At 40.4% G+C, this 16,527-nt stretch overlaps 1 protein-coding gene across 1 annotated transcript in view; it reads left to right on the top strand.

The window, feature by feature from the left end:
* The first annotated feature begins 387 nt into the window (after positions 1 to 387).
* The window catches only part of LOC140243472 (receptor-type tyrosine-protein phosphatase T-like), a 93,401-nt gene continuing 77,261 nt past the window's right edge, over positions 388 to 16,527 (top strand). The window contains exon 1 of the mRNA XM_072323175.1: positions 388 to 604. Within this exon, the coding sequence (XP_072179276.1) occupies positions 388 to 604 (217 nt within the window). The remainder of the gene's footprint in view (positions 605 to 16,527) is intronic.

The raw sequence follows: 16,527 nt of genomic DNA, 5'->3' as shown, positions 1-16,527 counted from the left end.
TCCGGCCAAATCGACTATCCAGAGGCCCGCCAGTCCCGACGTGGCCGGATAATCGAGGTTCTACTGTGGCCTCTTCATGGCCATGCAAGGTACTCAACTAGCATTTCGATCGTCTCTTCGTCACAAGACTGGTTAAAAATACATCAAAATGGTTCTTACCTGCCAGTATATATTTGGCCACTATTGCAGCCATAGACAGCACATCTATCCCTGTCGTCCACATTCTAGAATCAAATTAGTGGTCAGCGATTTTACATTGGCTTGGAAAGTACAGAAGACGACCTGATGGCTGCCTGATTTCCCAGGAGTCGTGAGGAAATCGAAAAAGCTCGACTTTTTTGGAGACTTCTTCCAGTCTCCAGCTAATAGTCTCGGAGACACCTCCATATGCGGTTCAGTCGTGGTCTCCACTCGTGGAGACTGATTTTGTCAGCGACGCCTCCGAGATGTCTCCGCGACCTTTGGGAGACCTACTGGCAACCTACCGGAGACGTCTTGGCGACTGAGAAGATGTCTCGGAGAGGTTGCGGCGACTTTCAAGCAAATAAGTTGTCAACTTGTGTGGAGACGGTGCCCTTGAGTCGCTTTCTTGATGAGAGCGCACGTAGAGTCGCACGAGTCGCGGCGACTGATCAGTTTCTGTTTCTTTTATACATTATGTACCAAAGAAATTACAATCAGATTTTCGCATGGATAACACCCAATGCTACTTCAGGGTCCTGACATGCTCTACAAAATTCCTCATGATTAATCTCTTTGGGTGCGTTTATCAACTCTTTTTCTCGGCAGAAACAGGTTTTCCAAACAGCTTTCAAGGAATTTTTGCGAGTTGATAAACACAAAGCTGTTTTGAAAGCCCTTTCGGAAAGCCTTTTCGAAAGCCGCAAATTTGTGGCTTTCCAAACAGGTTTGTTACGGCACATTTTGGTAAATTACCAAAATGTGCAGTTACCAAAATGTGCCGTAACTATGTTGCGGCACATTTTGGTAACTGCACATTAACTGCACATTTTGGTAAGTTTACCAAAATGTGCAGGACATTGACGGCACATTTTGGTAACTTTCTGCTCCTCCACAATCATCACAAAAACAAATTGTAAGTGCAGTTGGTTTTTGTCCCCAACGAATGAGTTCGGCAACCTAAAGGCCGTGTCACACATTTCCGGGCAAGCTACGCGGGCTTGTTGCGAGTAAGGTTTTCTCAGCACGAAGGAAAATTATCTCGCCCGTAGTTGCCCAGAGCTGCGCACGCAAGTCCGATTTACCCGCAGCCAAATTTTGAGCAGCACCTCGCAGGCAACTCCCACGCAGGTACTTCGCAGTCCTCGTATGTGGTCAGCGCGGCCAAGATATTCTGTCATTTCTGTTGGACTTCTGCCATTCCTTCAGATGAATTTCTGAGTTGTCAGCCCCCACGCGCCTGGCACGCAGGTCACACAGAATACCCGCAAGAAACACATGAGTAGCACGCATCGAGCACGTAAGACACATATGCACAACTCGCACAAATCCTTGTCCGCCCTCAGAAATTGTCCGGTATGCTGGAAAATCCTCACACGCAACAAGCCCGCGTAGCTTGCCCGGAAAGGTGTGACAAGGCCTTAAAATATGGTTACGGGCAAAAAAAAAAAAAAAAAAAAGGATTAGCGTGCGCACCTCCGGGCGACTACGGGTGAGATACGTGCTAGGTACTGTTACTTGCAGGTCATCTGCGGGGACCTCTGGGTAGTAAAAATTGTTCTTCGCAAGTCGCACGCAAGGCTTGCCCGGAAAGATGTTTACGAGTTTCGCACTTGTGTCTTATTTGCTAGACGCGTGCTACTTACCTTCTACTTGCGTGTATTCCGTTTGACCTGCGTGAGAACTTTGAAACCGATCCGTTTTCTGTTACGAGCGACTTACGGGTACTGCGAAGTACCTGCGTTGGAGTTGTCTGCAAGGTGCTGCCGGTAAGGGTCTCCTACTACTGTTGTTCTGCGTGTACCCCCGCAACTCACTCGGAACATATTCTGAACATGCTCAAGGCCTTGTCATACCGTATCTGGGAAAGTTTGACGTGCGGGGAAGCAAATTTGCTACCCAGACCTCTCCGCAGTTGGTCCGCACCTGACAGTACCTAACGCATATCTCGCCTGTATTTGCCCGGAGGTACGCACGCAAGTCCGATTTACCAGCAGCTAAGTTTACAGCATGATCAAAACTTTTTCCGGGTGAGTCGTGGGAATTGCCCGCAGAGGTACACCCAGAACGCCAGTAGGAGGCCCTTAGCGGCAGCACCTCGCAGGCAACTCCCACGCATGTATTTCGCAGTCCCAGTATGCGGCCAAATTAATGACATTCTGTGGTACTTCTGCCATTCCTTCTGAGGAATTCCTTCACTGAATTGTCAGCCCCACGCACCTGGCACGCAGGTCACACAGCATACCCGCACGAAAAGCGATCGCAATAGCTTACTCGAGCCTTCAGCTCGGGTGAGCTAAATAAGTGTCTTGCCTGTCTTTACTGCTGCAGCAGGACCATGTCACTCCTTGACCGTATTATAAATCTCAAGCCCATCCGTGGGTTTTTAGTTCAGTTACCAAAATGTGCAGATTGTCCAAAATGTGCAAGCAAATCCACTTTTAATTGCACATTTTGGTAACAGTTGATTCCGTCAGGTATAGGTGCACTATCGGCACATTTTGGTAAATTACCAAAATGTGCAGTTACTAAAATGTGCCGTCACTGTTTATGTGACGGCACATTTTGGTAACTGCACATTTTGGTAATTTACCAAAATGTGCCGATTTACCAAAATGTGCCGTAACAAGGTTTCCTAAACAGGTTTTCAGAAACCTGTTTGTAAAAGCCTTTTGAAGTTGATAAACGCAAAGCTGTTTGAAACGGCTTTGTAGTATTGTACTGCAGTTACGAACAATGAAGGCATGTATGACCTCTTCTCCTCGGGTCGAATTGTGCAATGCAGCTGTGCAGTGACAGGCCGGTTATCGTGTTCGCGAAGAGTTGATAAACGCAACTATTTTGGAAGCCGCTTCTAAAGGGCTTTGGAAACGGCTTTGGAAACGGCTTTTGAAAGCCGTTTAAACAGGGGAAAGTTGATAAACGCAGCCTTTGACCAGTGAAGCAAATCGAATGGGGTTTTCTGTTAGATGTGGGCAATGAGTTATAGTTTCGTACCCTGAAATTGTATTTTAAAGTTATCATTGCGGAGGGTCCCGTTGTATTTTTTTTTCTTTTTTTGCGGGGGAACATACGGTACAGTGACAGCAGTAAGATCACTGAGATTAGTGACAGCCCTATCACCGTCAAGTGCTGTAAATGTTTAGTTATTTGTGAATTTGAATTTGAATTTGAATGCCTTGTACCTGAATCTTCTAGTCTGACGTGCTTTAGATAAGGTGAAGTGAGAAAGTCATGAAATTATAAAATGAACTGAATTACTTGAACCCTTTGAATGTTGATCTCGGTGATCATTCAAATTAGAAATTGGAATAATCGCATAATAAATTGAAAGTAACTCAAAATTGGTTAATACCGGGACCAACCTATACTTTACATATACATCGAATTTCAAATCTACTTATAAACGCACACACACGCACACACACACACTCACACACAATCCATACACACAAATACAATTAGGCAATAGAGCTTTCGGGACTCTCTCCGCCTCTTTGCATTCTCTTATTGTGTATTGTGTATTATTGTGGGTGTGATCAGTCACAGCTCTTTTCCCCCATAGGTTCGTTAATTCGAAAACTGGGGTCGCAATTGATACTCCGAAAATAAAATCATCTACCTAAGTAAGTTGATAATAGACTGGTAATGCAAAATATTATTGAAAAGACATTAAGATAAGAATCAAAACCCATTAGGCACTTTTTTTTCTAATAGCTTCAACGAACTATGATTTCATATTCGGCATAATAAACGTTATCAAAATTTCAGATTAAAAAAATTCATTCACTCTCGGACTAACAAACTGCAGAATGAAGGACCATGGGGGTAACGATCCGTCGGAATAAACGCTCGGAAAATTGCAACGGATAATCCGATAAACAAAAACCTTTTTATCATCGGAATAATAAACCCCAAAGTATACGAATTCTGTCTGTTCAAAAAAAAAAGAAAAAAAAAAAGAAGAACTGTCAGAATAACGAACACTGACCCATAGGTCAAGTCGCCATTGGGCTAAACTTTTGCAAAGGCAGCTCGCAATGGACTCGCAAACAGCTGGATTGGAACGCTCGCCAGCTCTGCTCGACCTGTGGGCACGCCTAAAGGCTTATTTTTAAGTCGCCTTTCCGCTTTCCCCTCCTATAAGCATGGAACCTAGGAAATGCGTCCTTTGAAAGTTTTGATTGTGATGTTAATGAGGAAGAGAGATATGTGATATCAACACAGTGTGTCTGTAGTCCTTGAAAAGACTATTGTGTGACGAAAGAAGACCCACATTAAAGACCATGGAAACTTGCACTTGTGAAAACTTTCCAGTAAGATTCGAGTGGTAACACCATGCATAACTACTTATGGTGTTACCGCGAACCTATAATGGTCTTCGTTGTTTCTAGTGGCCTGTGTCACTCCTACGTAAACAAGGAAGAGCCTGATCACAAGATTTATGGTTCAGCGACACCATTGCAAGGTATCTGTGACATCAGAATTATACTGGAGTATAGATTTCTACAGGGAATGATGATCATGTCGGGGATGTGGGGATACCGATGCGATTTTGGTCTTTGCAGACTGCTGGAATATCTTGCTGTTTTCATCACGTTGTGCCCTATGTATCTCCAAGGTTTGTAAAATACTTAACAGTTAAACTGTGCTGTTTTTGAGGATAACGTGTAGAACTTATAGAAGTCCTTTACCCTAGAGATGTAATAAGGATGGTGTAGTTAATGTTTAGATGAATAGGAATAGATTATTTGAAAGTATAAGCAACTCAACCAGAAATAAAAAAAGAACATATGAAAACCAAAGGGATACTCTTGAAAGTCTACAATTTTGCAGTGTGTGTGTGTGTGTGTGTGTGTGTGTGGGGGGGGGGTGATGAAATCAAATTGCTGGAGTATACTTCTCGGCTGCCCAAATCCAAATCGACAAGATGTATCAGTGCGTGTATGAGTGTCCATCAGTGTACAACTGTGTTTTATGATTGATGCGATTACATTTCATCTGCTTTAATCACCTCCGCCGGGGTAAGTGAAACTTTCGGCTGGGGGAGGATAGTTATGTTTTCGGGTCTGTATGTCTGTCTGTCTTTCTGTCTGTCTGTTTGTGTAGGCCGTCCAAGATAACTCGAGAAGTGAATTTTCACAAAATTTGTAATTGATAATAACGTAAAAAAGAAACAATTACATTTTTGCTCATGAGATCAAAGCTCAAAATTCATAGGGATCGTAAAGAACATAGATCCGAAGCTTAATCTCCCAATTAATAATGAACGGATGATCGGATTTTCACCAAACTGACAGACTGTGTTCATAATGAAGTAAGACATACTCAGTAAACAATTTAATTTGGGCGTTATGAGTTCAAAGGTCAAAGGTCATTGGGTCATAAAGAACATAAAATAGACTTAATCTCTCAATAACTAGAAAATGGATGATTAGATTTTAAATAAATGTATTTGATATATTTCTCCTTTGAATTTTCTTCACAAAAACCAGTGATTTTTTTTCAGTTGGTCCCGTCGCGCTAATAGAAATTGTTGTTGCCATGGAAACATCAGATGGCGATCATGTCCATAGTGCAGTGTGATGCCTTCATGTAAGCTTGACACATTTGTAATGATATATGGCTGCTAACACTTAAATGTTTGTGTTTTAAATTAAAAAAAAAATCAAATTCCGTCCCGTCGCGCTCCTTTGATTCTTGGATCAGACCCATCTCCGGTCAACTAGGGGCGAAATACGTGCTGGGTACTGTCACGTGCGGGCCATCTGTTCCCGCAAGTCACACGCAAGGCTTTTCAGGAAAGGTGTGACAGGTGATACATGCAGATTAACAAATTTTCAGGGTACTATTGTACATCAGTTGTGAGTGTTGTGATTCCAAGATCGATGCTAGTGCTATAGGCCTATAGAGATATCTCTTATCTAACTGCCTTAGGGCCTATAAGTTTTATTGTAAAAATTGACTTCAGTTATAGTAGGCCCCTATAACTGTATATATATTTCTTTGAATTTTTTCTTCTAGCTTTAGTTACTTCATTCTTGAAGAGTAGACCCTGTGGATGTAACCCTTTAAGATTTCTTTTTCACTTTTTTTTTTCACAAATCAACACATCAATCCATTTTTATATTTTGGGCCCTACCTCTTGTTAGCTTTTGGACCTTCCCCAGTCCACATCAAACGTTGATCCGCATAGACCTGTACAATTCTAAGAATGGTATAGGCCTAGACAATCTTGCTTGTTGTCAAATGCTTTATAGCCAACCCAGCTCTGTCCGCATTCGAGATATTCTTGTATTTTCGCTCCTCGCGCTGCTACTTTAACGAATGTTTGTCAGAGGAATGGGTCAGTGTTGTGCATAGATCCCATTTTATTGAAAGGTGCATTGGGTTTGCATGGTTTATTCAAAAAGACTGAGAGGCTACAAGTAACAGTGTAAGATGCAGTAAGTGAGTGTCTCATGCACGCTTTGAGACTAGGAGGCGACCCGGTTGCGACTGTAGAGTTTTGTCGCGAAGACGTCTCCGCGACGTCTCTTGGAGACTAATCTGGTCTCCGGGGAGTCGCGAAAGAATCGAATATATTCCACTTTTGATTCCGGGGACGTTTTCCAGTCTCCGGCTGGTCTCTGAGACGTTTCCGCGACGCCTCCTTAGACACAGAAATCATTCTTTTCTGCGAAGTCTCAGAGACGTCTACCTGACCACGGGGAGACGATCTCGACCCATATACGGTGAACGATCGGAGACGTCTCGGCGACTGATGAGAAGATGAAGGGCCTATCATAAATTAAGGTCGCGGCGACGTCGAGGCAACGTCTAATCGGCTTCCTGGCGACTTAGTTGTCACCTTGTGTGGAGTTGCTTTATCACAGGTGAGAAGGCAAGCCATTTCTTGGTCTTAAATTTCCAAACAAGAGCTACTGCGACAACGTTCGGGCAATTGTTTGTTTTTTTTTTTGTGTTTTTTGTGTTTTTTTTTAAAGTCTGCCTGTTTAAACGGTTCTCGCAAAATTTTGCTCGGACATTGTCGCAGTAATTTTTACCCCGATATAACCCCGACCAACCTTCTGTTACACTCAGTCGGGAGGGTACATGGACATATTTCAGCCGCGCGGGTGGCGCCACGTAAACTCGCTTCCGAAGTTACTACGAAGCGAAATGTGTGTGTTCGCAAGACATCCCTGCTGCAATGTATCGCGCTATAGTATCTCGATTCCTCGCTTGAGCGCTGCGCTCAGCTGAGATGTGTACGTACTGTACATGTGAATTGCATGCATGGTATACGGTAGCGATCGCAATATCGCCGGCCGGCCGTAGTTATAGCGCCTGAGCTGCCTTTACATACGTATACGCACCTTCTAAAGTAGTCTCCTCTCATCATCGCATCGTCGATCGTCGTCACTCGTCAACTATACTCGTCAGATCAGATCAGACTAGAGTAAAGACCACTATCAGTTGACAATAGATACATGTGTGCAGGTAAATGTGAGGATTAGCCATCATGGACGATGACACATCGTCATGGGTTGCGGACATGACCGCAGAGCTGTCTATTTTGAACATGAACGATTGGGTCGGAAACCCTGTATCATGTACTTGCTCAGGCGTCGCGGCTGTGCCCGTGCAGGGCCAACGGCCACAGTTGCACTGCACAGTGTAGGCCTACCTGTGGCCGGGTAAAAGGGGGCCCTGCGATAGCGTCATACAAGTAAATACGTTTGCAGTCTTTCGAGTTGGACGGCTGTTTGATCTCCATTGTTAAGTTTCATTACTTAACCAAAGGCTAAGCCGAACTGAAACAGTCCTTAATTTTTATTGCAAACAGTACACGCACACCACACACATTGATATTGACATACCGATGACTTTTATATCAACGTTGTACAGTATGTTACGATCCGGCCGAACGTATCACAGCTGACATGGGATATGCAGCAAATCATTGCATGCACAATGTACATGTAATGATCAAAAACAACCTGCCATATGCATTGCTATTGCAATTTGCTATATATATGAAGCTTAGAGTTTTGATATTTCTTCATTAAACCATATTCATAAAACTAAATATTTAATAACGTAATATATGAATAATCTATAATATTGTTATAGGATATTTCCAGAAATTTTAAAATATTATTGCTTAGATTGCTGAAATTGGCACCACAGTGCAAATAAACGGTGAGTGGAGCCAGGTACGTACATGTACTGTACGTACACACACAGCTCTCTCAGTTGTGTCATCACCGGAACCGGAGCCCGTAGGAGAGATTTTCATGCGCATGGCTGTTATGCGGTTTTGTGCGTGCACCAATTTGGCCCCATTCGGTAGGTATTCGGGCGTCCATGTTGAAATTAGTATGGACGGCTCGCGAACGGCTCGCACGGCTCTTGTAGTCTAGCTGGGTGTTCGCTGGTGCGTTGCGTAGCGTCGTGTTCGGCATTCGGTACCGTACGGGGGGAACGGTAACGGGAGGAGCAGCGTGTCGTGCTTTTCTACTGAGCTGCAAATCGCCTGCGACGATTGAGTGTCTTTAAAAAGCTATAGCTGTAACATTCCTTCGATACACACGCATGCGCAATTAGTCCAAACAGAATAACACACCACTTGTCAATCACGCATGGATTGTAACCACACCTCCTTCGCGTATATGAATAATAATAATAATAATAATAATAATAATAATAATAATAATAATAATAATAATAATAATAATTGCATTTATATGGCGCTTCATACTGACGTTTCTGAGCGCACTTTTGCTGCTCATACAAATAGACTAGAAGACACAATAGCATTAACAAAATCAGCGTTAACAGTAACAAAAGAAGAAGAAAGAAAAGAAAAGAAAAATACATGTGATGCAATGGTTCAATAATTGATAACTGTGTGCGCCTCCAGAAAAAAAAAAAAATTACAACTGATTAAACAGGTGAGTTTTGAGAAGAATTTTAAATGATTCGACAGATGAAGTAGAAGGTTATTATGGAAACCTATCCGCAGGTTTTTGATGTGTACCCTTGGCTCTCTCCTGCAGTTTTATTGCCGGAGGTGAGGACTTTTAATTGTTCTCCGGACGTTGTCCCGTCGTTGTCGGGGTAAGGTCTGTAAAGGGCTTTTGAGTCTCACGGAGTTCCGACGACTGATCAGTAGTCGCGAAGTCTCCTCACAAGGAGATCGTTAAGATCAGTGAGCTCCCTAGGCTTTATCACCGCCAAATGCTGTAAATGTAATTCTTATTCTTGAATTGTCGTCCTTTCGCTTTCTTCCTCTTAAAGCAAGGAACCCGGGAAATATGTTGTTTGAAAGTTTGCGTGGTGATGTAAATGAGGACAAGAGGTAATTTGCGATAATACACAATGTGTTTGCAGTCTTCAAGGACTATTGTTTGACGAAAGAAGACCCACATTAAGCCATAGAAACTTGCACTTGTGAAAACTTTCCAAGATTCGTGGTAACATCATGCATAACTACTTATGGTGTTACGGCGAACCTACGATCGTCTTCAAGTTGTTGCTTAGTGGCCTGTGGCACTCCTGCGTAAACAAGGAAGAGCCTGATCACAAGATTTAGTGTTCAGCGACACCATTGCAAGGTAACTGTGACATCAGAATTGTACAGGAGTATCTATTCCAACAGGGAATGATCATAATGTCGGCGATGTGGAGAGGTGGATGCGATTTTGGTCTTTGCAGACTGCTGGAATATCTTGCTGTTTTCATCACGTTGTGCCCTATGTATCTCCAAGGTTTGTAAAATACCTAAAAGTTAAACTGTGCTGTTTTATGATGATAATGTGTAGAATTCATAGAAGTCCTTTACCCTGAAGATGTAATGATAAGGATGGTGTAGTTAATGTTTTGATGAATACATATAATATCAAAGTAGAAGCAGCTCAACCAGAAATAAAAAGAACATAGGAAATCTAAAGGGATACTCTATACTAGTCTAGAATTTTGCAAATGGGGGGGGGGGGGAATGAAAGTAAATTGCTGGAATATACTTCTCGGCTGTCCAAATCCAAATCGACTAGATGGATCAGTGCGGTATATGAGTGTCCATCAGTGTACAACTGTGTTTCACGATTGTTTTGATTACATTTCATCTGCTTTACCTCCGCCGGTATAGGTAAAACCTTCGGCCGGGGGAGGATAGTTATGCTTTCGGGTCCGTATGTCTGTCTGTCTTTCTGTCTGTCTGTATGTGTAGGCCCTAGAAGATAACACGAGAACTGATAAATAAATGTTCACAAAATTCGTAGGGTACGTTCATAATGACATAGGAAAGAAACGATTACATTTTTTTTTATCGTGAGGTCAAAGGTCAAAGTTCATAGGAGTCGTAAAGGACATAGATTCGAAGCTTAAAAGGGTGTGTACAGTTCTGGTTGTGGTGAGGATATGGCTTTTAGATATTCAGAAACCATTCTATGAGATGTCAAAGAACCTGCAGTTTTAAGGGGTATCAAAAGTTTATTTGATGAAAATCGGTTTTGAAATGGCTGAGATATCCGAAAACAAGGTGAAACAAAGAGATCCTAATAAGGCGTGGTCTGCAGCCTTTTATTATTATCACTTTTTTTGATATCTCAGCCATTTGAAAACCAATTTCATCAAATAAAGGTTGAATCCTTCTTAAAATTACATGCTATTTCATACTTCATAAGAGGTTTCTCATTATCTCACTTATAGGAATGTTCAAAACATGAATCCTCACCTCAACTAGTACCGTACAGTCCTTTAATCTGCCAATAAATAATGAACGGATGATCGGATTTTCATCAAACTTACAGACTGCGTTCAAAATGAAGTAAGACGTAAACAATTTAATTTGGGCATTATGAGTTCAAAGGTCCAAGGTCATTGGGGTCATAAAGAACATAAAATAGGCTTAATCTCTCAATAACTAAAAAATGGATGATCAGATTTTCCATAACAGTAATGTACTGTGCAGATGTCCCCTACCTCTATGTTTGTGTTGAAAATACTACCTAAGAAATGGCGATATTATAATCATAGCTGCTTGGTGGAGGTCTGTCAGCAAGTGGAACGAAGGGATATAAAGTGTTTCAATGTATACTGTGTGCAATGTATAGAGGACACAAATCAGCGGAGGATTGTCAATTCCGTATTAATATTATTGGATCACAAATAAGAAAGACGTGATATTGCAAAGTATAAAAAGGAGTTCAGCGTGGAAGAACACATTTAATACAGGAGACTATCATGTGCACAGCTGAAGACTTCAATGGGGCTCATCTTATAGATTAATTACTCTTCCGACACTGAAACATTTACACTACTTTATGACACACACATACATGTATATATATATATATATGTGTGTGTGTGTGTGTGTGTGTGTGTGTGTGTGTCATATAGTAGCATAAATTAAACATTTACACTACTATATGACATACATATATGCGAGTGTAAATATTTCAGTAACGGAAGAGTAGGAAAAAAAATCTAATATTCTAGGGATGAGGCTGGTATGTGATGATCTACTATTCTATATGTGTGTGCAGGTGCAATAGATGTCGGTTGTGTATACGTTTAAACCAAAGTCGCTTTATAATTCAGTTTTAGCGAAAATGTATGAGTGTGCAAGTCTGAATGTGCAAGGCAACTTCTGTAAATTCTGAATGCGCATATATTTTAGTGTAAAGCTTTCGCCTGTATTGAAAGGTTATCTGTAAAAAAAAAGATTTTGAGAAATCTTCATATGAGGTGTCTTTAAATTTCCATTGCTAAGACTATAGTGCGCGTCGACGACCAGTGTGATCTGTTACAGCTTGTTTATTCGAAAGTTTATGTTAAATCGAAACAATACAAGGTTTGCTAATCCAAAAGTGAAATCAAATGTGTTCATTCATATAGAAAATGAAATTACATTGTAGATTCTTCCATCTGAATATGAAATAGAGGACCCCATTCAAAATAGATTAAAAACAGGAAACCTCGGAAATGTATCGTTTAAAAGTTTGTATGGTGATGTTTGCGTCAACACTATACTGTGTCTGTTGTCTTTGAAATGACTTTTATTTGGCGAAAGAAGACCCACAAAGAATATGGAAACCGTCACTTGTGAAAACTTTCCAATGTGAAAACCACAAGTACTTACACATTTTGTTATACCATGAACATGGCATAGTTTTCTCTGAAGTACAAGCTTCCTTAGTGTTTGTTGCTTATTGGCCTATGGCACTCCTACGAAAACGAGGAAGTGCCTGATAACGAGATTTAGCGTTCAGCGACACCATTGCAACTTAACTGACATCAGAGGCGAGTCAGTAAATTATCAAACATTGAGAACAGATTTCAACAGGGAGTGATCATCATGTCGGCGATGTGGAGAGGCGAATGCGATTTTGGTCTTTGTAGACTGCTGGAATACCTTGCTGTTTTCATGACGTTATGTCCTGTATATCTCCAAGGTTTGTAAAATACGAAAATTTTAAATTGTGCTAAATGAATGCAACAATTCATCATGAAGATGCAATGATAAGGATGGTGTCCTTGATTTTTGATCTTGATTGAATTAATCAATATCATCATTGATCCGACCTTCCTTCATGAGTTACAAGTCGTTAATTTGAAAGTTTGATGTTGACTTGATTTTTATTCATTTCAACACCGTAAAAAGGCTATCAGCTTTAAAGCTACTTTCCAGCAAGGCCGACGATAAGAATTAAGAAAAATTAATCTTGATTAAAGGATATAACGAGTACAAATGTATAAAAAACCCCAACTGATTAAAAACATCATAGATAATATACAGATGAGCAAAATTGAATATTTTAATGAATATAAAATATTAGTGTGTATGGCAAAGAAAGCATTTCGATGACGACAAAAGTTTAAATTATGAGGGTGAACAAAATACGGGCAGTCAAAACAAAAACATGATACAATACGTTGTTACAAATGAGTGGCAAGAAAAGCTTACCATCAGCTTATGTAATTTACTTGCAGGAATTTTTTATAAAGTTTAAGTCATCAATAACTCATATATTTGTATTCTGTTGCTCTCCGTAATTTGGTGTCATTGATGTGTATCTTAACAGAATCAAATTGGAGCAACTTTGCCTTTGTTCATTATGTATTTCTTACATTAAAATCTAAAAGATTATGTGAAAACCGATCTCTCATATGTAAAGCAAATTCCTCATTTATCTTTTTTGAAAAGTTTGAATACTTAGAAAAATATAAGCACGTGGGATCTACATGCAAAAAGACGTATTGTTTAATAGCCTCTGGGAATAACCCAAGAATACTCCCCTGCTGTACACCACTTTCTATACTGGTTCCATTTACTGTTGTGACTTGCTTCCGCATTTTGAAATCGACCCTTTACTGTCTTAAACTCTAAGTTGCCACATAACCATCAAACTCAGGTATTTGAACTTTGCCATAAGTTTCTCTTGCGGTGTTAAATGAAAAGCTTTTTCCAAGTCTAAGGTCACCCCCGCAAAAATTTCCCCATTTGCAACTGGCATTGTCTACTGAGACCAAAAAATCTTCCCCAACTTTTTGTCAATTCAGTGGATGTAGAATGCTTACGACGAAAACGCTGTTGGTACTTTATTTAATAGTTACATTTTAAAAGGCCTTTGTCTCTTAGATATGTGTAGACTTGTTTAAATAATAGTTTCTCGAGCACCTTTGACAAAAATAGTAGCACACCATTATACCTGATATACAAGTTTGATGTGAGAGGTTGAATTTTTTTTTTTTTGTCTTTGATACTTGGAAATTTATCATATTGTAATGTTGTCCATGCATATTTGCGGCAGAATCACCGGGATTTTCAAGAATACGTTCACTAACGTATAAACACCGTTTGAAGCCATTCCCATAATTTGTTTTTGTTGTTTTTATAAACATTACATTGTTCCCACTGAGCTTCACATGTTATCTCTTTCACTCATTTCGTGTAATTTGGATGAATTCAACAACGGTGTCTCTTTGTTCGAAGAGAGCATATTTATGAAGTATAGGCCTACACTATTGATTTATTTCAATATTTGGATATGCATTATAAACATCGCTTTGAGAAACATCATCCCACGATACATTGCTGAGATCTTTCGTAATCCATTAATGTCGATCATTTTTTTAGGTTAAAGGTGTTATGACATACAAATGCTTACTGATTTGTGTTGATTCATGATACCCTCAACATCACTTTTGCGGTGAAAAGAATACCTAGAAACATTCCATATATTTCCAATAATTTTTCCTCTATCTTTCTTCATATTACTTGGATATGCCCACAAAAAACCCCTTCCAAACCAAAATTCTGGTTGTGACCTCATCTGTCAGTCATCGCTAAAGTACTTATATGTTTTAACAAAAAGACATTGGAATGCACCTTCCCCTCGACTCAGCATAACTTGCATGTTTCTGTGATATTAATGTGACTAACAAAAGACATGGCGAGGGAACATGCAAGTTATGCTCGGTTTGTATGTCATAAAACCCTTAAGACTTATAATCTATTTAAGATTTACCGGAGGTGGTGGGGATTTATTCCATACAGCTATAATCATGTAGTGATTGCTAAGACCAAACGAACAACAACGCAAGCTGGTATCTTGTCTTGGTTGGAAGAAAATAAGACATAAATCAATATCGATGCAGACGGCGTAACTATACATGCAAGTCCAAGAAGCAGCCATGGTTTCGCCGTTCTCTCCTATAAATCACCGCAAGCATTTTCATAATATGGAACACTTCAAAACTCAAGTTCCTCCGACCTCCGCAAACAACTTTTCCCTGAGTCAGATACGTGGATCGAAATCTTCGTCATTTGGCCCCACAGCAGATCTTAGCTTCTGATATTTTCGACGACCGTAACAGACAACGCCTCTAACTAGTATACCTTAAGTACTTGAAGTTTCGGGCAGATTGACTATTCTTCGTCAGCTCACCTGTGCCCTTCGACTGTCACTATATGCCTCCCGACACTCTCCCTATGTAATGCCGCTTCACTCCTTCATTGTCCTCTTTGTAGGGTCTTCTTTTTCCAAACGCAATCATCTCAAGGACTACATCCCTATGGATTTACTGTACTTTTTTTTTGTTAACTCAGTTGAACTGCTGATTTTTTTGAATAAGATAAATTATATTATTCACCTATGTATTAGGATGGGGCGGAAGAGGAGGAGGAGGACTTAATTGGCTGGTATTCTGTACCATTTTCAACGACTGGTGATTGCCAGCCGCACGTACGATATAATACAAGACGATCATATTCATTTCCCCTTAGGGCTTACGAGGTTTCTTTTCGAACTCATACCCCATCTAAACGGGGCATTTCGAACGCTCTGAGCTCTGCATGAACAGACAGTTGGAAATTGGAGTGCTCTAAAGTTATGCCCCTTTTGAGGCAAGGCTCAGAAGCACTCCTGAAGGGTTCCAATCTCTGTGTAATATAGCGCTCTGGAAGTGTAATGCCGTGGAAAGTAGCGCATACAGTTTGTATGTTAGAAGTTCCTGTGCACTCGAATGTTGTCATGACAGTTATGTCCCTCTCAGCCACTTCACGTGTGGTCTCAGTGATCAGCGATTGTCTGTATGCCCCGCTGTAAGTCAAAGCGTGTGTTAATGCTTAATTTGCGAAAGCAGAATCAACATTTTAAGCATAATTTAACCTTTAGGTGTCTATAGGACATAATGGTGAAAACAGAAAGATATTTCAACAGTGTGCAAAGACTATCCGCCCTTCCGCATGATATGATGATCATTCCCATTAAAATCAACACTCGATGTTTAGTAAATTTACCATCGAGTCTTCTGTCACATTTAACTTGACACTTAATGTTGTAATCAGACACTTTCTTGCTTTCGTAGAAGTGTCATAGGTCAATAAGCAACAAAGACTTGAATCATAGAAACTTAATTGTACTTGAGAACACTTTACAAGGTCTCGGTAACAATTCAACATGAGTAAGTATAGTTTTCACAAGTGCCAGTTTCTATGGTCTTTGTGGGTGTTTTTTTTTTTTTTGCCAAACGATAATCCTTTCAAATACAACGCAAACATGGTGTCAACGCAAACATTTCTTTCTCACGTACATCACCATATAAACTTTCAAACGACACATTTCCAAGGTTCCATGCTTAGGACGGGAAAGCGGAAGGGCGACTATAAAATCTGTGTAAACGCAAATATACGCGCCATGATCAATGGGTTGATGCTCGTTATTCCGAAGGTTCATTTTTCCGAAAAAGAACGGTTTAGTACAGTTATACTTGGGGCTCATTAACCCGAAAATGAGAAATAAAAAAAAATTTTATGTAGTATTATTTGTTGCAATTATCCGAGCGTTCGTTATTCGG

Source organism: Diadema setosum, chromosome 1 (assembly GCF_964275005.1).
Source record: "Diadema setosum chromosome 1, eeDiaSeto1, whole genome shotgun sequence".
Classification (NCBI taxonomy): domain Eukaryota; kingdom Metazoa; phylum Echinodermata; class Echinoidea; order Diadematoida; family Diadematidae; genus Diadema; species Diadema setosum.
Note: the sequence above shows the minus strand (reverse complement) of the source record. Positions and strands in the feature narration are given on the sequence as shown.